Source organism: Lathyrus oleraceus, chromosome 5, assembly GCF_024323335.1.
Source record: "Lathyrus oleraceus cultivar Zhongwan6 chromosome 5, CAAS_Psat_ZW6_1.0, whole genome shotgun sequence".
Classification (NCBI taxonomy): domain Eukaryota; kingdom Viridiplantae; phylum Streptophyta; class Magnoliopsida; order Fabales; family Fabaceae; genus Lathyrus; species Lathyrus oleraceus.
Window position 1 is genome coordinate 54,030,614 of NC_066583.1, and position 25,596 is coordinate 54,056,209.

Below are 25,596 nucleotides of genomic sequence, written 5' to 3' on the forward strand. Positions count from 1 at the left end.
TGTGTTGTGGCTGTGTTCTTCGCGATACAATAGTGGCAAGAAAACTTTGTTAAATGAAGTCCACCATTGTTCATCACAAAGTGCATACACACCAACTGTTTGACAAAACTATTTGCAGTGTTTCTTCCATTGGAAATAGGATCTAGTAATAAGTGCATTCAATTTAATTAGTTTCTGGTGTTGATTATCTTTGTCATTCTAATTCAAATCCAGCATTATATTCGCGTGTCCGGTTTTCCAGCAGCGGTTCAGAATAGACGGAAGTCGATTCAGGACCGAATTTTTCCGCTAAGTTTCAATAACTCTGTTAAAACTTTAAATCCGTTAATTTTAAAGAGGTGATCTATTCACCCCCCTCTCGATCACTAGCCACACCGTCTAACATAATTCCCTTTCTCTTAATCATGGATTCTGATATTAATGACGAGGAGATGATGATAATCTAAGTTGCCTCAATGCCTTTCTTCAAGAATGCAAGATAAATTCACACATGCAAGATGAGAGTGTGGTGATTGCTCCATTCTTCTTCCTCTCCTTCTTTCTTATGCGCTAACCCTTCTTTCCTCATCCCCACTCTTTATTTTATGGTTTCTACATAAGAGAAATTAGGAGAAATGAAATTTTTATTCTCCAATTTTGCCTTATATGCTTTCCTTCGAAATTACATCAATACCGTTGTTTTATTTAATTATTTACTAACCACGCCATTAAGAAAATTTGTCTAAAATTTTGGTTTAACTCTGCATTAGTATTCTCATTTAGTCTTAATTAAGTCCATCAATCCACATTAGTTCATTACTAGGTCAATGTAAAGTGATATACGTGATTAGAAAAATTAAAATATTAGAGATATGGTTGCGTAATTTGACAGAGATGACATTTGAGATTTCTAAGCATGGTTAGACCTTGTGAAAAAAAGCAATTCCGCATACTTTCAAGCCATACTTTCAAGCACATATTAAGATTTATTTATTAATATCTAAACTTTGAACAATTAAATACACATTTTTTTAAAAAATATTACTAATATTTTGGATTTAGCATTACAACACCGCTTCCAAAATTTTCGCAGATAAATCAAACACAACATCCGTCACGGCTGTCGACACCTTATTCGTCAGGTCAGGTGACGGTGGCTCATTCCATGCTTCTTGTCTTTTTCTGACACGCGCCTTACCCTGACCGCGGGCAGAGCGTAAAGTCCACGCAACGAATAACCTACCATTCATACCCTTACTCACTTTCACATTCCACATGTACTGTTTCGTAACTTTCATTCATTAATTATTTTGGTTAATTAGAAATGTGTGTCTCTGACGCTCCTTTAAAGCGGCGTGAGGTTCGGTAATTCTACAAGATAATTATCCCCTACGGTGAACTCCTCAGTAATTCTTACGATTCACCCAATCAAAATCATGAAACCAAGATCAAAATAGAAAAATGCCGAAGCTCACGTGAACCTTTCCGTATACGAGAAATCCCTTTTCTCCTTTAGCACCAGAATTAAATAAAGCTTACTCTACGAACATCGTGGTTCTTTCTTCTCTCTGATTCAATTCGATCTTTCTCCTCGTGCGTTTCTGAGATTGTAGATTTCTAGGGTTTTCAGTGAGATTGAATTTCCGTACGTATACAGAGATTAGGGTTTTTCATCCTCTTGGTTCTTCATGGTGACCGCGAGGTTTGTTGCATTGGTTTCTGAATCGAATTTCACTTCTGACATCCGAATCTCAGTTCCCTCAGTGTAATGACTTCTATTGCCGCCGGTGAATGGCTCGATTTTGTTTCCGGGGCCTCCGTTTCTTTGCTGTCTTCGCAGTTGCGGTTTTCGTCTTCGCGAGAGACTGTGTTTGCGATGAATCGAAGAGCAACGAGTTGGAGCGTGACTTTTCTATAACTGATTTCGATTGGAACCTTTTTCATCAGGATTACTCTCCGCCGGCTCCGCCTCCGCCACCGCCTCATCCACCATCGGTGTCGTGCGTGGACGATCTCGGCGGGGTTGGTTCTCTGGACACGACGTGTAATATTGCGAACGATGCAAACCTCACTCGCGACGTGTATGTAGCAGGGAAGGGAAATTTTAACATCCTACCTGGGGTGCGGTTTCATTGTGAGATTCCTGGGTGCATGATTACCGTCAATGTTACTGGTAATTTTAGTTTAGGTGACAACTCGTCTATTCTCGCCGGAGCTTTTGGGTTGGGAGCAGAGAATGCTGTTTTTGGGAATTTTTCCGTGGTGAACACGACGGCTATGGCCGGGCCGCCTCCGCCTCAGACGAGTGGAACTCCTCACGGGGCTACCGGTGGTGGTGGGGGCCATGGAGGGAGGGGTGCCAGCTGTCTGGTGGACACAACAAAGCTCCCTGAGGATTTTTGGGGAGGGGACGCCTATTCTTGGGCTTCGCTGCAGCAACCAGATAGTTTTGGGAGCAGCGGTGCGTCCACAAGCAAGGAGAGTGACTATGGTGGGTTGGGTGGGGGGATTGTGAGCATGGTTGTTTATAAAGTTATTGAGATGAATGCAACTCTTTTGGCTGATGGGGGTGATGGAGGGACCAAGGGTGGAGGTGGCTCCGGTGGCAGCATCTACATCAAGGGTTATAGAATGTAATAGTTATTTTTTTTGTGTGGCTCTTATTTGGTTATATCAAGCATAGTATTGATTACTATGAATTAGTTAATCATCTTTCTATTCTAGTAGTTACTATTGCTATATGATCTCTTGTTTGCAGTTTGGATATTCAATTTGGATTCGTCATCCTCGGCTCTTAGACGATTCCTCCGAACTTTTTACTTTTTAGCTTATTCTCATTCCATATATGTTTCTTTCTTATTTTAATCACGGTTTCAATTGCAGTTTTTCTTTTTGAAGTTAAGACACACGATCAGCGCTTTTGTTAACTTTTTGAATGCCATCACTGGATTTTGTGTGGTTAACCAGTGTTCTCGATGGCGGAGAGCCAAAATCCCGCCATACAGGCTGCTTTGTGAGCTGTTATAGCGGATATTATGGCGGAAAACCCACAATCGGCTGATATTTACTATTGCGGCGAGCCCCAAAACCGCCATGTATATCCGCCATTGCAGCCATGGCACCACTATTTGATAACACTGATTAACTGAGGGGACATAACTGATACAAATTACTGCATCTGTTTTCTTTGAAATCTTGTTTCCGAGCCTTTTTTCTTCTTGTTACCAATGGTATATGTAGTTTGCTCACTGCCATGTTCCATGATGCAGTTGTCTATGTATTACCTCAACTACTCATCATCACTGTTTTGATAAATTAGTACTAGCATATGCATTTTAACGTGTTGCCAGAGGCCTAAAACCATATCATGGTTTATGAATTTTCATTTCAAAGGACTTGATTTCTCTCTGTATTTTTGTGCCTAGATTTATTTAGCCAGCAATCAAATGTTTTAAATATTCTTGTGTTTGATTGCAATTAAAGCGACTTCTCATGAATCTAGACTTCATGATTTATCACTTATCTGTTTTTTATTTTAAAGAACAGGACTGGTAGTGGGATGATAAGTGCTTGTGGAGGTAATGGTTATGCAGGTGGAGGCGGTGGCAGAGTTTCAGTCGAAGTTTTCAGTAGGCATGATGAGCCCACAATTTATGTCCACGGTGAGGTTTTATGCTTTTGCACTAGTTAGATGTATCTAAACACACTTTGCAGAAGGTATTCCATCTAATTAAATTCTCACATATGCCAACTTTCTAATATATTAGGTGATAGAGTGCTTTGGCACCTCGTATGTGTGTTGGGGGGGGGGGGGGATCCTTATATTTGCATAACTAAGCGGGCTCACAGATGCCAAGTGATTATGCAGTTTGAATTATCAGAGAATTGTATTAGTTCTAATTAGTCAACCACAGGATCTAGTAGACTTTTTGCGAATGAATTGCTCTTTTGGTTGAATAATATAGTAAAGAATCATAATTTAGGAACTTCCACTATTTTATGATAAGACAAATGGTTATGATGAAAGATGAATCATTAACTTGGCATTGCAGAAGAAAGCATATATTGCTCTCTAGATTCTAGAACTAACTAGGATTTGGATATATCATCCAGTATCCTACTTTTTGGACAACTCTTGTAGGCAGGACAATAGATGAGTCCAGTTCTCTGGGCCTCTGGCCTCAGATTGGATGATTTTGAAGTTTTCACACGACTTTATTTTTGTGTTTTTCTATGATTTGGCTTCAAATTCATCATCAGTTATGTTGACCGCCAATTAATTTCCTTAATTCAGGTGGTAGTAGCTTTGCCTGTCCTGAAAATGCAGGGGCAGCCGGGACTCTTTATGATGCAGTTCCTCGAAGTCTTATAGTCGATAACTATAACATGACAACTGACACAGAGACACTTCTCTTGGATTTTCCTTATCAACCCCTTTTGACTAATGTTTATGTCCGTAACAAGGCTAGGGCTACCGTTCCATTGCTTTGGAGTCGTGTTCAGGTTTGTGTAATGCAGATTTATAAATTTTGAAATTCCTTTGTAAAATCAAGATGCGAGTACATGAACGTATATGATTACCTCCCCTATGAAAATTTTTAGCGAAGAAAAACAAGAATTCAGGCATTTGAATTAGTTGATTGAGGTGGAAAGCTTTGAAAAGGAGAATTTAATGCTCTTCTTTTCACTAGTTATGTCCTAAATTTTTTTCACTCCTGTCTCATCCAAATTGTTGAAGATTTGATGAGTTTTGTTTTTGTACTTCGTGTCCTTTCTTGCAAATACTTTCAGAAAACCGTAAACTTCCCGTCTTCCCTCCATATTTTGATGCATCATGCATATCTTATTTTTCATCAGTATTGAAGTTTTCTTTTGGGACGTGTGGGCATCAATTAAACTATTGCTTCCTTTTTATCCTTTGTTATATAGGTTCAAGGACAGATAAGTATATTGCAGGGTGGGGTACTGAGCTTTGGGCTGCCACACTATGCTTCTTCAGAGTTTGAGTTATTAGCTGAAGAGCTGTTGATGAGTGATTCTGTGATGAAGGTAGCTGGAATTTCCGAACGTTTGTTTAATAGATCTTGTTGATACATTTTTGAGCTCTAGTACAGCTATCCACAACATCTTTAAATTGCGATGTAAAACTAAGCATAAATGCCGATGATATCAAACATAGGTGGACTGTTTTCTTATATTACTTTAACCTTACACTTAATTTGCGTACAAAGGTATATGGAGCTTTACGCATGTCTGTAAAAATGTTCTTGATGTGGAACTCAAAAATGCTCATAGAATGTGGGGAAGATATAACAGTGGCAACATCTTTGCTTGAGGCTAGTAATTTGATTGTTCTCAGGGTATGTAACAACTCCTCCCCTATGCATTATATTCCATTTGTTACAGGTATATGTGACACAAAGTTTTGTTAACAGGGGTCTTCTGTGATACATTCTAATGCTAACCTTGGAGTTCATGGACAAGGTTTACTGAATTTATCAGGCCCAGGAGACTGGATTGAAGCACAGCGTTTGGTTTTATCCCTATTTTATAGTATTCATGTGAGACGATATTTTGTTTATGTTTGATCTTTTTAATAGTACACCCGCATAATTTCCTGCTTTATTCATCTGTTTAATGAATTAAGGGAACTCATTTATTTTCATTACACTTTCATTTCACCCAGCACACAGGTGCAACTCTACAGGGGCCTGAACCTCTGCTGATTTATTTTAAAAAATTCATACATACTACATATAATAGAGCATGGCTTGATAGCACTTTTCATGGTCTATGCAGTGGTCAATCTTTGCAATTAATGCCTATGAAAATAGTGTTTTGGGACATGTGATTCTATTACCGGACAAAGAAATCAAAGATAGAGAACCTGTCATTCTAATGCAGTCACAATGGTGTTATAAGGATGTGTTTAAAATACTACATAGAACTGAACATATATCACATCATTTGAGGTTGATTTTTTATAAAAAAACTGGTGCAAATCTGTTGTATATTTGAGTTTTTTTCACTTAGTTCATTCTTTATCAGCATTATATGTGCTTTCTCCTCTCCTCTGCAATTTTACCTCCTCAACCACATCCTATATCACTAATCCCAAGCCAACGGTGCTATTACTCACTAGTCTCCCCCCAGCTATTAAATCCTGGCTCTGCCCCTGTTGTCACCAATCTGGTTCTATAGATTTAAAGTTCATTGAATGTTATTTCTCGTTTTCTTCAGTTATTATTAGTTCAGATAGGCAAATGTTAGTATATTAGTAGATATGTTAGTATTTTTCTCCTTCACCAGAGTTTAAATCCCAGTCATTTAACTCTTGGCTCAAATCAGTTGATTAATTTAGTAGCATGACATGATACAAGGGAGTTTTTCTTCTGGTTAGAAACAAGTTCTGTAAAACTTAGCAGTTGGAGACAATCTTATCACACAGATAAATCGCCAGAAACCTTGATCTGAACACCAAACAGAAGCTATCGAGACAATCCTCTCACATACAGATCTAAGGTCAACAAACCACTACAAAGTTTTCAACCATCATGCTACAAATTTTTTCCCAAACCAATGGACACAAAGCTCATCATTATTAAATGTTTTTCCTCTCTATGCCTCCCAGAACATGTGTATAAATAATTCCTAGAAACGGCTAATTTGTTGTGCTTAAAGACCAATGAAAGAAGAAACTGTCAGAAAAATATCATACTGAGTTTTGGCCCCCTTGTTCCACACTCTGTACCCGGTGGACTGTTTTCCGTTTCTTTTGTACTCTTCCTAATGTTTTCCGTTCTCACTTCTCATGAATTTTGATTTGATTATTCTCAATTTTCTCTTCGCCATTATGATTTGTGGTAATTATATATGTTCTTGTATTTGGGTTGAGTTTTATTTGTTCTTACCTTTAAATTGAGTTTGCTTTTGACATTTCGTTATAGGTTGGGCCTGGATCTGTCTTGCGCGGTCCATTGGAGAATGCAACAACTGATGATGTGTATGTTTGGTTCTTGTCAAATCATTATTTGGTGACCTCTCATCTTAGTTTCTAGTTCTGCTGAATTTCTATGCTCTTATGATTGACAGTACTCCAAAACTTCACTGTGACAACAAAGAATGCCCGTATGAATTACTTCACCCTCCTGAAGATTGCAATGTGAACTCATCCTTGTCTTTTACACTTCAGGTACATGTTGAAGTTTTGATCACTTAAATTTTTTCGTTATGCTTGCACATATATTGTTTGAACTTAAGCATTCTCCATGTTGCTTTTCTAGATCTGCCGCGTTGAGGATGTCCTTGTTGAAGGCCTTATAAAAGGTTCTGTTGTTCATTTTCATAGGGCAAGGACAATAAGTATCGAATCTTCTGGAACAATATCTGCCTCTGGAATGGGTATGCTTCCTGGTTGGCAAAGTGGTTGTTGTCACTTTTTTCTCGACTATACATTTCTTACACTGATTTTGTTTAAAAATAATATTTTTGCAGGTTGTACTGGTGGTCTGGGTCATGGAAATATTCTAAGTAATGGTATTTGCAGTGGTGGTGGGCATGGCGGTAAAGGTGGAAAAGCATGTTCCAGCGACTATTGTGTTAAGGGTGGCATCTCATATGGAAATCCAGACTTGCCCTGTGAACTTGGTAGTGGAAGTGGAAATGGAAGCTCAACTGGTACCACAGCTGGGGGTGGTATCATAGGTAAGCTTATGTTTGAGCCAACACATTATTTTTTTAATAACAGATGTTAATTACTGTTATTCCCCTTAATTTTCTTTCCTGTGTCATATCAGTAATTGGATCATTAGAACACCCTTTGTCAAGTTTGTCAATCAAAGGTTCTGTAAATGCCGATGGAGAGGATTTTGATCCAGCAATTAGAAGGGGAAAATTTGTTATTTTTGATAATTTTACTGGAAGCCCTGGAGGTGGATCTGGTGGCACTATTCTATTGTTTCTCCATAGCCTTGCCATTGATGAATCAGCTATTCTTTCTAGCATTGGGGGATATAGCGGTATTAGTGGAGGTGGCGGTGGAGGCGGAGGAAGAATTCATTTTCATTGGTCTAACATTCCTACTGGAGATGTTTATCAGCCCATTGCTACTGTGAAAGGAGACATTCAGTCTGGGTATGTCTACAATAATCTTTTGTTGTAATTATAAGATTTATTTGAAGCTAAAAATGCTTTATATACCTGGCTGCGAGTAAGCCTGCAAAAAGACCTTTGTTGTGGTGCCTTAATAACGGTTCCTACTTACTTCCTATTTACTAGAGTATGATCTTGTAGAATGTTTTTTTTTTGTTTCTTTTTCCCCCTACCACTGTAGCTGCCTTCATTTTTCAAAAATAAATGGCCGCCAGCGTTTGTTGATATATTTGCTAGATTTTTGAAGCCAACAGTTTTAGTTGCCACTGAATTAGTTTTCTTTTGTTTTCTGTTTTGTATTTATCCTCTGCCTGTGCATATCCGAAGCAATAGATTTTCATTACTTGCCTTACCACGAAACAACATCTTAGATAGGCATCCTTCCAGAGCATGGTTGTCAAGATCGGATCTTGATAAAGATCGTTAGGATATGGAAAAAGTGTAAATCATAGGATCGTTAGGATATTTGCTATTGAATATTTCCTAGTTAACTCATTAACTTAATTATCAATAGCAAATATTCAATCCAAAAAAACATAATTTCCTCGAGCATAATATTCTAAACAACAAAAACATAATTGTCTCAAACATATTCTAATAAACATCATCTAAAACACCATCTTAACTCATATATTATCCAAAATATATCATTTAGCAGTGATAGGAAAGATGAGAAAAATAGAAGGATTTGATTTAAATTTATAGAAAAGATAGATGAAGGTTCATTCATGGTATAATTTATCGATACAGAATTTGTTCTCAGAGTTCCAATGGCTTTTGTGGCTGTGCAGCTTTCATGATCAGTATTTTTGCTCTTCTCAAAAACTCATTTAAAACATTCCAAGTCCCCAAACCCTAAAATATGTGAGCGCAGCCGTCAGGGTTTAATTACTGGGTCAGATTTTGGGCCATATCCAATTATTAATGACCGGGTTGAAATGGGTAAAAATAAAAAATGGATAGTTAGGACCTCACGATCCCATGATTTAACGATCTTCCTCTACGCTCTCAACGCTCCATCCAAATCCATGGTCTTTGTGTCACTTAAAGCGATGGATGGTTTCCGGCTCGTAAGATGTACGACCTTGGGAGTGCGATCACGACAACCATGTTCCAGAGGAATAATAGTTTTATGGGAAGGCTGCTAGTAAACGTTCTTTTTCCTGTCAGTAAAAGAAGTAAAATAATAATTTTTACAACCAGAACAATGATAAGACATCCTTAACTGCTGGAAATGCAAAAGTAAAGAAAGAAACTGGGAAGCAGCGTGGCTGACGATTATCTTTGCATATCAGAGATGGATGTTTCCTTTAAAACAACCATGGGAAGAACTTGTAAGTGAGAGTCAAATTATAACTGTTCTTGATAAAGATGTGTACATCCTGCTCCAGCCACACATGATAATGGCTCAGTTAGTAAGTACCTTTGACCTTTCTATTTTGCTAGGCCCTTTAAACCAAACCATAAAATACTGTGCTCTACTAAAAAAATCCTGAAATGTTCAAGTTAGGTAAATCTCAGCTTATTTTGTATTTATCGTTTTGAGTGTTAACATTTTATCTTGTTCTTGGGGGTCAGAGTTCAGTAAGATACCTTGTTTTTTCTTCACTTTGTTGAAAAGTTGAAACTTTTAGCTTTTATATATTTATCCCAAAAAAGTAATTTGTATACGATAATGATAATGTCTGGTAGAACTTGAGTTATTAGGGATTTGAAGAGTTAAACAAGAACAAGGAGGAGAGAAAGAAAGAACAAGAAAAGAGAAAGAACCAATGAATAACAGAGTTTTCTATTATTCTCTCAAAGGGAAACCCTTTTTCAATTGTAATAACAGTTTGTTACACTTTACAAAATGAGTGAATGAATATCAGTGCTGTCAATTCTTATTTATACCCTGCCTAGCCTTTCTAACATACACATTCTTATTGGGTAGCCTATATGGGCAATGTGGGATCCTAACAGTCTGTCTCCTGTCATGATCACAAATGCTTCTGGTGAGGAGTGGAATGCAACTATGTTCAGCCCCACGGGGTGATTGCTGCCCCCAAACTCCTGTGACTATAGCAAATCTCCTATTTTGCACATAACTATCATCATATTTCCTTGAAGTTTTTTATTTTGACCCTCTGGGTTTCATTTGCAGTTCTACACTTTTCATATATGTATAATGGTAATTTCTGAACTTCATTTTTTATCTGATTATTATAGGGGAGGGAAGGGTAAAGGCTTGGGTGGCTCTGGAGCAGATGGAACAATATCTGGGAAGGCTTGTCCCAAAGGACTCTACGGTACATTTTGTGAGGTATACAAATATATTTTCAAACTCCCCAATTATGTTATAATTCCATATTTAATTAATGTTCTAGCCAGTTTCTGTTCACGAGTTCTTTTGTGAATATGACCTTTATGAATGGTACCAAGTATAAAGTATTAGCCATTAGGGGCAGCACAATGTATATAACTACTTTCTAAATGTATAACGCTTGCACTAGAAATGACCACTCGGCTATATGCAAATGAACAGCCTACCCTTTTCTGAATTCCTTGCTAACCTTAAATATTCGTTACTCTCTTGTTACACTAACCAACGACTTCCCACTAAGTTCTTTAACTGTCTACGTATTTGATCCGTGCCATTGAGATTCGACAAAGTTTTATGTTGGTTGTCGACTGCCTAACACAAAATAACCCTCTCCTGTTACCGGGGCTTGGGACCGACTATGTTGAAAAACTAATATAGGCATGATTTAATCTTATGCTAATAACTTAAGGTGGTCAAGATCTCGATCTCGATCTTAAAATTGTATTATTCTGCGATCTCAGTCACCCCCAGCAATCTGAATCGAATGCAAAATCGTGTACTGTAGCAAGATTAAGCAAGATTGCTGCAAAATCGTAACCAAGTTGTTGAAAGAGCATGTAATAACTGATTCTGTGTGATCCAGGTCGTTTCTAACCACGATCTTCTGTTTTCTGGTTACCACCATCACAAGGCGTGAAGAAATGAGTAAAAAGAATTAAGAAATGAAGGATAAGGATGACAAGGTGCAGAGGCACACCAATTACGGTTTGATGGCGGTGACGGTATGCCTTTTGGAATGATGAAGTGTTAGATTTAGGGTTTAGAGAGTAGACATCTCGGCCTTAGGGTTTGTTTCAAATAATAGAATCTTACTACCTTTGTTATGGTCTTATGTTTTCCGATCTTGCTAGCCCCTCTCGATCTTACTACCCGCTCCCGTTCTTATGCAAGATCTCAATCCTAACAACTTTATAACTCCTCTTTTCATTGTCTCGACTTCCTCCTAGAGTATACTGTCCATTATTTTTCTGTTGACTGCACCCTGTTCCAAACATATAACAGTATGGCATTCCTAGTTGTCGTCGTCCAAGCAATGCATTGGCATACAACTGGTTAAACTAAACGACTAGTTAAAGCTGTACTTCAAAAATGTCTGTGCATGCTAGCAAGATTGGAAACAAGCTTAAAGATGTTGTGGCAGAAGGTTCCTTATGTGTGACTAATCAATTATAAACCAAATGCATGCCTAGGAACTAGTAACATGCTAGTAGTGATTGAAGTTGGGGGTTCTGGGTTTGACTGCAGATGACTAAGAAAGAAGTGGACTGCTGATTCTTGGGTGGAGAAAGATAAGATGGGAGGAGGAATGCTTAAAAAAGCCAAAGATCTATAATCACACACCTAGTTCCTAGCCAGCAACCTGTCTTTGCTTAGACCTCTTGTCACACTCACACATACTTTACACTTTGCAAACAAAGATATATCTTGTTTGACTTGTTTAGCTTTGATTTTGGAAGTTCAACGAGCCTTACTGTGATTTGTTTTATTTATTTATTATTTGCATAGTGTATTGGCAATACGTGTTTAAAAGACAAAAACTTGATTTATTTATTTTCGTGCACACATGTTGCAGTAGCCTATTCTGATTTGACTACTTTAAACTCACATTGTTAAGGGTACCCCCTACCCTGATTTGTTGCTGGTGAGCAACCTGATTGGCATCCCTTCATCCTGAGTGTCGTGGGTTACTATTAGGAGCTTTCTTTTCCCTCTGTCTGTGCTATATTCTTTTTCCATTTTTTTTGGCGACTATTAATGTTTCTGCTTATTTTATTTTACTCGGACTTTATTTTTGCATGGCTCCAGGAATGTCCAGCAGGCACTTACAAGAATGCTACTGGATCTGATAGTTCACTTTGTCAAGTTTGTCCGGTTCACGAGCTTCCTCATCGTGCTGTTTATATTTCGGTTAGAGGTAGATTTTAGAAATTAATAAATGATTAGTTAAGCACGCATGCCAGAGTCTTCAATATAATGCAATTTAAAAGTTATATTATGAAAGCTGAAGGATTGAGCCATAATTCTTGCATATTTTATGATTGTGGATTTGTATAATTTAATTGCTTATTATTTTCTTTTTTGAGTGGAGATGGGTAGTTGTGTGATTCTGATCCCGATTATAGTATATCTGGTATAACTATGCATAAATTGTATTCATGTCCTTATGTGCAGGCGGCATTACTGAAACCCCTTGCCCTTACCAATGCGTTTCAGACCGATATCACATGCCAGACTGTTTTACAGCTCTTGAAGAGTTAATTTACACATTTGGTGGACCTTGGTTATTTGGTCTTTTACTTACGGGTCTCTTGGTCCTCTTAGCTTTGGTGCTTAGTGTTGCAAGGATGAAATTTGTTGGTGTTGATGAACTACCAGGCCCAGCACCCACGCAACATGGTTCTCAAATAGATCATTCCTTCCCTTTCTTGGAGTCGCTGAATGAGGTTTCTGACTTTTAGTTCCTTTTTGGTTTCCTTGTTTTGATTTGTTAATAATCATGATGATCAGGCCCCTTACCGGTGGATATTTTGTTTTCTTTGAGGAATAAGTGTCAATGGCATAACCATGTTTGTTGTGCAATGACCAGGTCTTAGAGACAAATAGAGTTGAGGAGTCTCAGAGTCATGTTCATAGAATGTACTTCATTGGACCTAATACTTTCAGTGAACCCTGGCATCTGCCACATACACCTTCAGAACAAATACATGATATTGTGTAAGTAAATTTTTTTTGTTTGATCATTTGTGGATTCCTTGGTTGAAATTTATAGCTGTTATTTTTTTTATTTGATTAACTTATTTGATCATGATATTGAGGTGGAAATCTTTTATTATTTGATGTGGCAGCTATGAGAGTGCATTCAATACATTTGTGGATGAGATTAATGCTATAGCAGCTTATCAATGGTGGGAGGGAGTGATATTTAGCGCTCTCTCTGTTATTGGATATCCACTTGCATGCTCATGGCAACATTGGCGCAGGAGATTGAAGTTGCAACGATTGCGTGAATTTGTTCGATCAGAGTATGACCATGCTTGCCTTCGTTCTTGCCGATCACGAGCTCTCTATGAAGGGATAAAGGTTTGACATGTTGACATGCATGTTTAGCCTGTGGACAATGAAATATTTGAAATTCAATTTTTTCGTTTTTTTAGTTAGTTGTGTTGGTTTAGATGCATCTCTTGATCTGAATCTAAAGCGCGTATATGGTCAAATATAAACACCGCGTTTATTAAGTGTGGGTCACCGGATTCATGTTGAGTGAAGGGTTTGCTTTAAATCAATATCATGCAGCGTTGGTGGTATGATTACCATATCCAATGCCATTTATTTTATTGCATCACTGTTTTTGATAAAATGATATCACTTCTTGCTTAGACAGACAAGATTTATCATCGATACAAATCTATCAGGGCATGCTGATAGCCGATGCCATATTAACATTTTATTATTCTTTTTTGCCCTGCCTTATCTATTGATATCATATACAATCTTCAGGTTTTTGTTGTAATTTTGAATTCAAGAGTTTTTTTTATTATTAATAAAACTTCCTTTAGATAGCTATGCAGTTTTTAATATCAACTGAAGTCAAAGTAGATTAGGGTTTTTAATGTGTGTAGAATCTTAATTGACTCGTAAAATTATGTAGGTAAATGCGACTTCTGACTTGATGCTTGCGTATGTGGACTTCTTTCTTGGTGGGGATGAAAAGAGAACAGACCTGCCTCCTCGATTATATGAAAGGCTCCCAATGACATTGCTTTTTGGTGGTGATGGAAGTTATATGGCTCCATTTACCCTTCACAATGATAATATCCTTACTAGCCTTATGAGTCAGGTTTGTTTGTTTGATTTTGTGATCACAATGTTATGTATACAGACACACTTAGATACATGTATAACATGTTATGATTTGTTCCACTGTTGGGGAACTCATCCATACATGTTTAATCTTTTTCGCAGTCAGTTCAGCCTACGACATGGTATCGATTGGTTGCTGGGCTGAATGCACAATTGCGGTTAGTGCGCCATGGACGGCTAAGGGTAACATTACGACCCGTTGTCAGATGGCTTGAGACTCATGCCAATCCTGCTTTGAGCGTCCATGGTGTACGTGTTGATCTTGCATGGTTTGAGGCTACCAGTATTCGCTATGGCCAGTATGGGCTTGTGGTTTATGCTCTCGAAGAAGGAGTTTATCAGGACACTAGAGGAAGTATTGATGGAGCATTAAGAACTGAGGAAACATCACGGTAATTAATCCCTTATACTTATGACATGTTACCAAATTGTTTTCCAACAATCTTAATGAGAAACAGTGAACATGATGTGCTGATAAATGACTTAGAGATTTGTGGTCTGGCTTTCTGTATGATACATGATTTTTTTAATGCTTTGGTTTATATTGGTTTTCAGAGTTCCGACTGTTAAAAGGGAACATCACTCGGGGCTTGCAAGTAGAGCTGACTTAAGTCCTGGTGGAAGAATTGAGAACAATTGTTTGAGGCGAAAGATACAAGGAGTTTCTTTAGATGTAAACAATTTGCAAATGCTTGACGAGAAGAGAGATATCTTTTATCTTCTCTCTTTTATACTTCAGAATACAAAACCTGTTGGGCATCAGGTATATCTTGTAATGATGATTTTGCAGACTAAGCTGTTTTGGTGCTTGCATTATTTGAGAACTGACTTTCCCCTTTCCTTTATTATGGTGACTGCAGGATCTTGTTGGTTTAGTGATCTCAATGTTGCTTCTAGGAGATTTTAGTTTAGTATTACTTACCCTGCTTCAGTTGTACTCAATTTCTTTGGTGGATGTATTTCTTGTATTGTTTATATTACCTTTTGGCATTCTTCTCCCATTTCCTGTTGGAATCAATGCTCTATTTAGTCATGGACCAAGGCGTTCTGCAGGCCTTGCACGTCTCTATGCTCTGTGGAACCTTACGTCCTTTATAAATGTTGTGAGTTTTCTATCAAATTTTAACTGATTGGTATTTTTTTCCCCGTCAGACAAATGGATTTTTCCGCTTACTAGGGTGAAATACAATTATATGGGTTTTATTTTTTTAATTTGTGACTTTGTGTTACTTTCTTATCACCAGGTGGTTGCATTTCTATGTGGATATATTCATTACAACTCTCAATCCTCTTCCAGCAAAAGACAACCCAGCATTCAGCCTTGGAATATCATGTAAGGGTATTCCTAGCTTCAATAAGATATGCTTTATTTGGGAATATCTGCCTAGTTATTTATTTATTTAACTGATTTGGTGTGCAGGGATGACAATGAATGGTGGATTTTTCCAGCCGGACTGGTTTTGTGTAAGTTATTCCAATCTCAACTCATTAATTGGCATGTTGCCAATCTGGAAATTCAAGACCGTTCCTTGTATAGTAACGATTTTGAGCTGTTCTGGCAGTCATGATGGTATGTTCACAGCATATATTCAACATTAACTTTTCCCCCATTCCTCTTTTTGATCCATCATATGTTCGATTTGAGTACGTCTAGAATAGGTCAAAGATTGACACATAGAGATGATAGAAAAACTTGAGGTGGGGCAAAATAGAACTACAAAACCCAAAGTAGATGTTGTAGAGGTAATTGTTACTGTAACACCTAAAGATCAATAGTTTTTCTAAAAATTAAACCATTTTCGCCTTGAATTATCTAATTTGTAAGTATCAATCAAGCAATTAAGTACTCTTCAGAATATATTTTGCACTAGTGAGGATTTGGGCGTAGGCTTATTATTTTGATTCAAATTACGTTTTTGTAATTTATGTTTCCGTTAAAATAATATTGGAAATGATAAAAGGATGTAGGGCTGATATAATTTAGCGGTCGTGTCTCTGTCTCGAATCTGTATTTAAAAAGGCCTCGGTTAATTGCTTTGTTTATTTTCTGTGCTATCAGCTTTTAATCTATTTAAGTTACTACAATGTTCACGAATCTTGTGTTATAATTATGAGATGATAATGCATGCTAATTGGTATAAATTTTGTTAAATTCCAAGAAAAGTCAGGATATTTTGTTTACATTTTTGTCGCAACTAATAGTTGAGTTGAAACAAGGTGTTAGCATTTGACTGAACAAAATCTCATCTCAGAAAAATAATGATAGATTGATAGTATCTTTGATATGAATTGTAGTAGTTTTCTGGCCATGCTACTGATTTCCGTATTTTGTTGCACGTCAAGTAAGACAACAATAGCCGAGTGAATCTTTATACTATTAGTACTTTGTTTTATGAATAAACATGTATTATTTATACATTATAAGTATAAATTGATACACAGCTTTTGTAATGTATAATACCTGTAATGTATAAATAATCAAAACATAATGTCGTAACTTTTATACCATCAATTTTAAAAAGTTGTCAAAAAACAGTTATTTGTTAATGGTTTACCTAAGCAGTTCCTGACTTTGATCAAGGTCTTTTCTTAAAAAGTAGACATTTTCAATATCATAAGTTACTTTTGTAAGTAGGCAATAAGGAAAATATTATTTTTAAACTAAAAATATGAGTAGGCAACATACTAGGGTGAGGTATATAATCTATGGACCCTGTTGGTTTTGAGAATTCAGACATCTCCAGATTAAACCTGGCACCCTTATAGTTTAATAATTCTAAAACTGTTCCTAAAAAAATTTGAAACAATTTCTTGTACGAAATTTTTATAAGGAATATCGGAATTTCTGGTACATTAAATTTCTATTAGTGTATTTATGATTTTTGATATATTGGAAATTCTAAAATTTATGAACTTAAAACGTTTATTGAAAATTTTAAATGTTTCATTTTATACAGAAAATTTGAACAAAAATGAAATTTCGGTAGTTCATATATAATTTTAAGAAAAACTTGTTTCTTGACATTACGGTGTAAAAATGAAATGTTTCTTAACATTTCGGTAGTTTATATTTAACAAAAGGTGTGATACTTACATTTTAAAATTTTTGGTGTAAAATCTTTTTTGAACTTTTTTAGATGAAAACGTAAAAAAATCTGATTTTTACACAAGGTTGGTAAAAGTAGGAGTCTGTAAGTTAATTAAATTATATTATTAAATTAGATTACATTAAAAAATTGAATTATTTAAGTCAAATAATTTTAATTTCATTTAAAAATGGTTCATAATCCGTTTTTTTTTATAAACTGTTTTAATTATATAAATAATTTTTTATAATCTATTTTATTTTATAAACTGTTTTAATTATATAAATAACTTTTTTTAATAAAAAAAGAACAATTGTTGAGTGAAAATAAAAAAATTAAAATTAAAAAATATTTATAATTATGAAAAAAAGAAGAGTTTGTATTGAAAATTTAAATTTAAATTATAAAAAAATATAGTTTTTTTTAGAAATAAAATCTGAAAAAAAATATTTTGTATTCTATAAAATTATTTTATTTTATTTTTTAAAATAAATATTCATTAAAAAAATATAATTTAATTTGAAAGAAAAAAAATATTTTTCAGAAAAATAAAAACTTATTGTGTTTTAAATAAAAAAATTCTGGAAATATATTTTATTTTTGAAAAATAAAAATTTTGGAATAAAATTTTTTTTATGAAATTTTTTCTCCTAAAATTTTAAAATTTATTATTCTAAAACTTTTTGAATTGAAAACAAATATATTTTTTATTTTGAACTTTTTATTTTCCCAAATAAAACTATTATGACTTTTTTTCTGAAAAATTAAAATTAAAACATTTTAAAAAATAATTATTTTTTGTCCGAAATTATAAATTGGTTTATAATTATAGATTGATTTTAAACTCGTTTATAAACAAAAATTGATTATAAATTATATTTTTATTGAAATAGTTATTATAAACTGAATTTAATTATAAATGTGGGTTTTTTTTACTATAATTCATGTACATTTAGTTAAAAGTGCTCTAAATAATTGTTTTCTAAGTACTCCGTATTACTTATTGTCTTGTACGGAATACTGGATTTTATGATGGTGTATTATCAGGTTTAAATTTAAACACAAATTACATATTTGTAATATATATTTTTAAAACTCTTAGAAGTATCAAATTGTAAGTGGTAGCAACACTGGTGTATGTTGTCGGTAAGGGTGGATAGTGGATAATGACGAAAAATCTCAACCCATCCTTTACCTGTGAGAAAAAGAAAATAGCGAGCTTGTCATAGTTTTACCAACAATACACTCACAAAGAAAGAGTGAACTGATGCGACTGTGGTGAGTTCAACTGATCTCTTTCATTATTGGTTGCGACATATTTCCACTACAAGAAAAATGTTAAAATCTCTCAAATTATTATTGATTATGATGGATGATAGAGTAATCAAGTCATGTATAGAAAATACATTTATAGATATACAAAGATATTTTCTCTGATTCTATTTATAAGAAAAATAAGATATACTATTTATTTTAAGTTAGAAAATTATTTTATCTTCTAGATCATTCACATTAATTGACCAACCTAGAAAAATAATATAATTTTAGAATTTTTAAATCCTTTAGACAATATAATTAGACTTCACCAACTCTTACAAACAACATAAGAATCCCATTCGAATCAACTACAACCCTATGCTTACACAAACTCTTTCTAGTAGGGATTTTATCTTGCAAATTTTTTCAAGAGAACATATCCACTTTAGGCGAAGTCTAACTAACTCAGATAATAGAGATAATCAAATCCTCACTAAGCGAAGGGAGACCAGTGGAAAGATTTTGCTGCAAAAGGGCAGAATAAGTCGAACCTATCGAAAATACCCCATTGTTAGCATGTCATTACTACCACTTATCCCCATATAGGGAGAGAGATGATCCTTAAATAATGTTAAAATAACAACCACCTCACGCTCATACAAAAAAACTCCCCCCATCCAAACCAAAACCCCGTCCTTCTACAGACTGATCCCGATGGTTAGAGATCATTAATAGTCAAAGGAACCTATGTTTGAGGGAAATGGATCCAATCCAAATAAAGTCAGGTGGATACCATTTCTCACTCTTTTAATTAAATGGCCATAAACTTATATGAGGAATCATTTGCTTTAAATTCAAGATGAGACATACATTTCCATCAAAAGGATGTAAAATGGAAACAAGAGGACCTAGCTCTCATCAATGAGGAAATAACATGAGTTCCATATGTAGCAAATATGATATCACTCCAAAAATGAGAGAAGCACCTATGATTATTCTCCTTCCGCATTTTCCCAAAAGAGATAAGTTAATCAATCAGAGGTCCTGAACACCCAGATCACACATCCTCTTAGGTTTGATTAATCTAGAAAATCTTATAATCACTCCACACGCCATACCCAAAGAACCTTCTTTAGGTCCTGAATATCTTCTTTCAAACCTTTAAATACATCTTAAAAAAATAAGACTAATTAGCGAATCCCACGTAGCTTGAAGGCAGAGATTATGCCCCACTAATAAACCGATGTATCGGAAAGGAAGAATATCTTGCATACATTGAAGAAAATTACTAGTTAGGTCCAAAAATATTGGACCCACACTGAACCCCATAAGACTACTAGTTAGAGGAAAGTGTAGGTTAGTTAAAATAGCAAATTCCTAGTCTCAAGACTGACTTATGTTAGCTTGAGTGTACCAAAAACCTGCTATAACAGATCAATTATTTGGCATGTATAAAAGCAAATAGTTGCTATCTTTGTAACTAATTAATTCAGAAATAAAAAGTTAGTTGTAAATGAAAAAGTTAAAGAGTAATTTCCATTTCTATCATGGTATCAGAGCGCTAGGTTCAAACTAGGTCAGATCTATGGCTACGATTTTGCCTTCCCCACAGTCTCTTCTTTCTTTCGCTCAGATCTTCATTGCTCTAGCGCCGGTGATCTCGAGCTCTGTGTATGATTCTCATCGTCTTCAATTTTTGCTTAAGGTTACGCATAAACTTGATGAAAATAATTTTCATATTTGGCGTCAATAGATCGAACCCTACATTAATGCTCATTATCTCACTGATTTAGTTGTTTGCACTCGAATTCCTCCACAACTCTTGGATGATGATGCACGTAGTATTGGAATTATGAGTTCTAATTATTCGCCTTGGCTTCAGAAGGATCAAATGTTTTTATCATGGCTTTCGTGAACACTTTCAAATGAGATCCTATCGCGTATGCTAGTTTTCTCCCATGCACATCAACTTTGGGATCACTTGTACAATTATTTCCAGTGCCAAACTCGTGCAATAGCAAGATAACTTTGAGTTAAACTTCACGCCATAACTCTTGATACATCATCTGTTAAGTAATTTATTCTCAAAGTTCGAACAATTGTTGACTCCTTAGCTTCAATTGGAGATTTAATTCACGCTTCTCACCATATAAATATCATACATGAGTTTGCTCGTGTTTTAATTATGATCGAGAGAAAGTTTGGATTGATAGACTTGGATGAAGCTAAGATACTTCTCTTGGAATATGAACTTAGCCTTGCAAAATTCAAAAAGAAATCATCCCCAGACTTGGTTTTTCTCAACCTCACACATATTGCACCAAATTCTGCCACCTATGAGGAAACAAGTCCTAACAACACAAATTCTTCACCATATCAACCTCCTTCACACAACCATGAGCGTGGTATTCATGGATTTTGTGGAAGTGGAGGCACACACATAGATCGTTTTGGAAGAGGTAGGGGAAGATGTTTCTCAAATTCCATACAATGTCAAGTATGATCCAAATTAGGTCACACTACTCAATTGTTGGTACAACTTGAGTCAAAATTACCAACCGCCTGTATTGAATACCAACCTATACACTCCTTATTCATGACCTTACCCTAATAATAACTATGATGTTTTTCCTCCAAATATGTGGACCATACCTCCTCTACCTTGAAGGCATATTCCTTCCTTCAATAATCCTCCAAGTTCCTTTGTTGAAATGCCATACCTTCTACATCTACTTCTAAAATTTTGTTTCCAAATTTTGGAGCTTCTTTCCACATCATAGTAATGCTAAAAATATTCAACAGATTACTCCTTTAAAAGGCCATGATCAGATTTACATAGACCATGAACAAGGTTTGCAAATTCATTCAACTGGCTCTTGTATTCCCCCCTCATTTTTTAACCCTCACACACCTTACACATTACACAATCTCTTTGCAATTACTTTCATAACCAAGAATCTCATAGGTGCCAATCAGTTTACACATGACAAAAATGTTTACTTTCTGTTCTCATCTAATTAATGCCTTGTTAAATCTCAGGTCTCTAATTCCACATTGCTTGAAGGATTTGTGGGGAGTGATGACCTCCATGAATTTTCATCCATATCTGTCTTTATCAATGATAAAATGCCTCACCCTCCATCCTCTTAAGTGTGTCTAAATAAACCTAATTGTAGTGTTAATTATGTTTTTCTTAAGTATAGGGATTTTAATGTGTGGCATCTAAGGTTAGGTAATCCTAATACCCATTCCCGAAAACTTGTATTACATGATTGTACCATTTCCTTTAGTAATAAAGATAACACTTTCTTTTGTTAAACTTGTTGTATGGGTAAAAGTCGTAAATTACATTCTAATGCTTATCAAACCACATACTCTCATCCCTTGGAACTCATATATATTGACTTGTGGAGGCATTCACCTAAAACTTCTACCTTAGGCTTCAAGTACTATATGTCCTTTTAGATGCCTTTGTAAATCTATGCTCTTACAAGTATAAAATTAATAAGGAAACAATAGTTTTTTTTTTCCTTTATCATGTACTCAAGGTCCAATTTAGTCCCTTAAGTTTTAAAAATCCACTTTGATCCCTTAACTTTGCAGACTGAGTCACGTTAGTCTTTTTCGTCAATTCTGTTAGTCAAAGTCAAACAATAAGGATATGTAGCGTTGACGTGGAAGCGACATGGCTTAAATAATATTTAGTGACCAATTAAGCGACTAAAAAATGATCACTGACAATATTTTATGGACTTTAATTCCTATCTTCATCTTCATCCTCAAATTTATTCTATGTTTTTCTATATTTGTTTTCAAGCTTTAAAGTTGAAGGATTTTCGTATAAGACACACCAATATATTACCATAAAATAAAATCAAGGTCCAAAAATTCACTTTGTATGACACACCAACAACTTGCAAAGAGAAGCCCAAAATTTCATTTTAATTTTTCTTTGACATTGGGTTTCAATAAATGTTGAAAGGCTTAAATAATTTTTTCGTCTTTGTAAGTTGGCGTGTTTTTGTTTTTAGTTCCTAAATCTTTTTTTTTAGAAATAGTCCCTGAAAGTTAAAGTTAAGATCATTTTTCTATTAGTACATCAATGAAAATTCGCAGGAAAATTCGAAGGAAACCTGTAGATTTTAAATCTGCAGGAAAATTTGAAGGAAAATCCACAGGAAACCTACAGATTTTCCTGCGAATTTTAATTTGAAGGACTTAAAACAAAAATATTTAGTATTTAGGGATTATTTCAAAAAAAGAAGATTTAGGGATTAAAAACAAAAACAAACTAACTTACTGAGACGAAAAGACTATTTAGCGACCATTTTTCCGTCGCTAAAACGGTCCTAAATGTTTATGTTACACGTTATTTGCCACCTAAGCAGAAATTAACGACGTTACTACCATTTCGACGAAAATGATTAACTTGATATATTTTGAAAAGTTAGGGGATCAAAATGGCTCTTTTAAAAGTTAATGAACCAAACTGGACCCCGAGTACAAGTTAAGGCATGAAAAATAGTATTTTGCCAATTAATAATTTCGCAAAAGATCCTCTATGAAGTTTTAATGATGATGACTGTTAAGGGCTAATTTGTGTAAATAACTTATAGTATTTTGTGGCCCTTTTCATTTGATCTCAATGGAATTTCTTGTTAGCACCCTTAGTTTTAAGTGTAAATATGTAGTTTTTAACATTATCATCTAAATAACTTTTATTTGATTATTTTTATGCAAATTTGTAGGTTTCAAAGTCTATTGGAAGCATGAGAAACATAAAGGCACCAAGAAAGACCCAAAGTTTCAAAATTGAAGTTTCCAAGTTTTTCAAAGCAGGCTAAGCACGGTCCTAACGCACTTAGAAAGCGAAGGACAAGAGGAAATTGGGAAATTCGCGCTAGGAGTGCGCTAGAAGCGCGTTTAACACGAATCAAGGCGGTTTAAGTTATTTTTTGCTGACCCCGCTAAGTGCGCTCTGATGGGGCTTAGCGCGATTTCACTTTTTGGCCCATGCTATATATACATTTGGCTAGATATTTTGGATCATATTCATACCAACTTTATTCCAAAGACATTTTCAGATCAAAAATCATCAAGAACTCAGAATGAAGATTTTGAAGCATCAATCTTCGAGTTTTTCGACGTTGATGCTTATGAATCTCTTCTTGTTATTGAAGAAGCTACCATGGTTATAGGTAACTAAACCTTCTTGTATCAAGATTAGATATAATCAATCTTAACTTGTATGTATTTCTTTTAATCTTTTGCATGTGAAAAACTTGATAATCAATGTAGATGATAATCTTTGCTTTTATTGAATATTTGTGGTTTAAAACATTGTTGAGAAAAATCTTTTAAGTCTTGACCTAAGTTTATCATTATCAAAGACCAAATCTAGACATAGAAGTGGACTTTGATATTCACTTTGTATCAGATCATTAATGTTATTTGTATTGTTTAATAGGTTGAGACATCGTCGATTAAACAATACGGTAAAAATCACAATACCGTCTTAGACATAAGCGGTATAGATGAGCGATATGTGGTTATGTTGATTATAAATGAAGTTCACATGCTTGATTAATTGAATACATACAAAATATGTTGATGAACTCTAGTCTTGATATATCTTTTAAAATTTTAATCTTTCTAAACTTTTATCATTGCTACAAACTCTTATGAATGTTACTTTCACCAACCCAAAATCATTCGGAACCCTTGCTTAAGACATAATGAACTGTAGAACAACGGTAATATCTCATCAATCCTTGTGGAGACGATAAAACAAATACTCACCAAAAATTACCAATCAACAACGACGTCAACAATTATGTTGTTGAAGTCGGTGGCAATATATTTTAACTCTCTGATGATGACAACTCAACTAAAAAAATGTATCAAGTCTCATCAAGAAAAGTGACTCAAGATTGAAATGCTTATATGATCGTTACATCTGGAAAAGAATCTTGAAGCCTCAAAGTAATGAAAGAGAGGAAGTATGAAGGCTCTTCAGGTTGTGTCTGTCTGAATAACCAGAGTTTTCTAAAAGTAAGGAAGTAACTCCTAAGTTCTAGGCAACCCAGACACACACGCTTAAAAAAATAATTTCTAAACTTTTTATATATTAAAAATGTTTTTAAGACTGAGCCAAGTGATTAACAAACCGTCCACTATGTTTTAGAAGATTTTTTGAACTACCAAATTGTTTAGGGACTAAAGCCAATTGATTGGATTTTTTTTGAACTAACCAATCGATTAGAGCATTAAGACAGTCGATTGGAGAATGGAGAAACGTTTAACCAAAAGAATATGACAATATCTTAATGACCTATAATGACTATGCATCCTTTCTTTCCTTTTAAAATATCATAAATGATTATATTTAGGGCTTCCAACCGATTGAAGCAAGATGCCAATCGATTGGCTTATCAATTCCACCCATGGATCATTTCCTTTTCTAGTTTTTCCTTCTCCTATATAAAGGAGGGTTGCTTCCTCTTAATTTTATGACACTTTCCAAAGCTTTACATTTTCTTTGTAATTTATCTCTCTATTTTCTCTCTATCTCTCCAGAAATATTTCTTCTTCACTTAAGATGCCTTGGTGATTTTGAGTTAAATTTTACTTGTGTGGAAAAGTTTGTAAGTGGTCGCGTTGTTATTTTAATCCTTGAGAGTGAGATACTCTTGGAAAATTGAGTTTGGTTCGTGACATAAACTAGTCATAAAATCTTTGTTTTTATTTATGGATTTTTGTCGGAAAAAGTTCTATATTGATAATTGAGATAAGCCTGAAAATCTCCAAAATGGTTAGTTAGTTTAGCCAAGGGTAAAAGCTATCTTTGGTTGGTCATAAATCTGTAAAAATACCTGGATAAAATTGTATTAAGGTTCGTTG

General features: G+C 35.0%; 1 protein-coding gene across 2 annotated transcripts; it reads left to right on the plus strand.

Annotated features, from left to right (window-relative positions):
- Positions 1–1,400: 1,400 nt before the first annotated feature.
- LOC127084042 (uncharacterized) lies at positions 1,401–16,211 on the plus strand. 2 transcript variants are annotated; one of them, XM_051024413.1, is made up of 22 exons: positions 1,401–2,612; positions 3,526–3,641; positions 4,274–4,482; positions 4,909–5,028; positions 5,211–5,339; positions 5,415–5,540; positions 6,927–6,982; positions 7,072–7,171; positions 7,263–7,380; positions 7,474–7,683; positions 7,776–8,112; positions 10,339–10,432; positions 12,299–12,407; positions 12,665–12,936; positions 13,080–13,207; positions 13,339–13,573; positions 14,142–14,330; positions 14,456–14,745; positions 14,909–15,116; positions 15,214–15,456; positions 15,598–15,686; positions 15,774–16,211. In XM_051024413.1, exons 1-22 carry the CDS (start codon positions 1,771–1,773, stop codon positions 15,919–15,921), a joined length of 4,368 nt encoding a protein of 1,455 aa, XP_050880370.1. In that variant the 5' UTR covers positions 1,401–1,770; the 3' UTR covers positions 15,922–16,211. The 2 variants fall into 2 exon arrangements, with proteins under 2 accessions (XP_050880370.1, XP_050880371.1); XM_051024414.1 differs by having other exon boundaries at positions 2,472–2,612; positions 3,521–3,641.
- Positions 16,212–25,596: the final 9,385 nt, after the last annotated feature.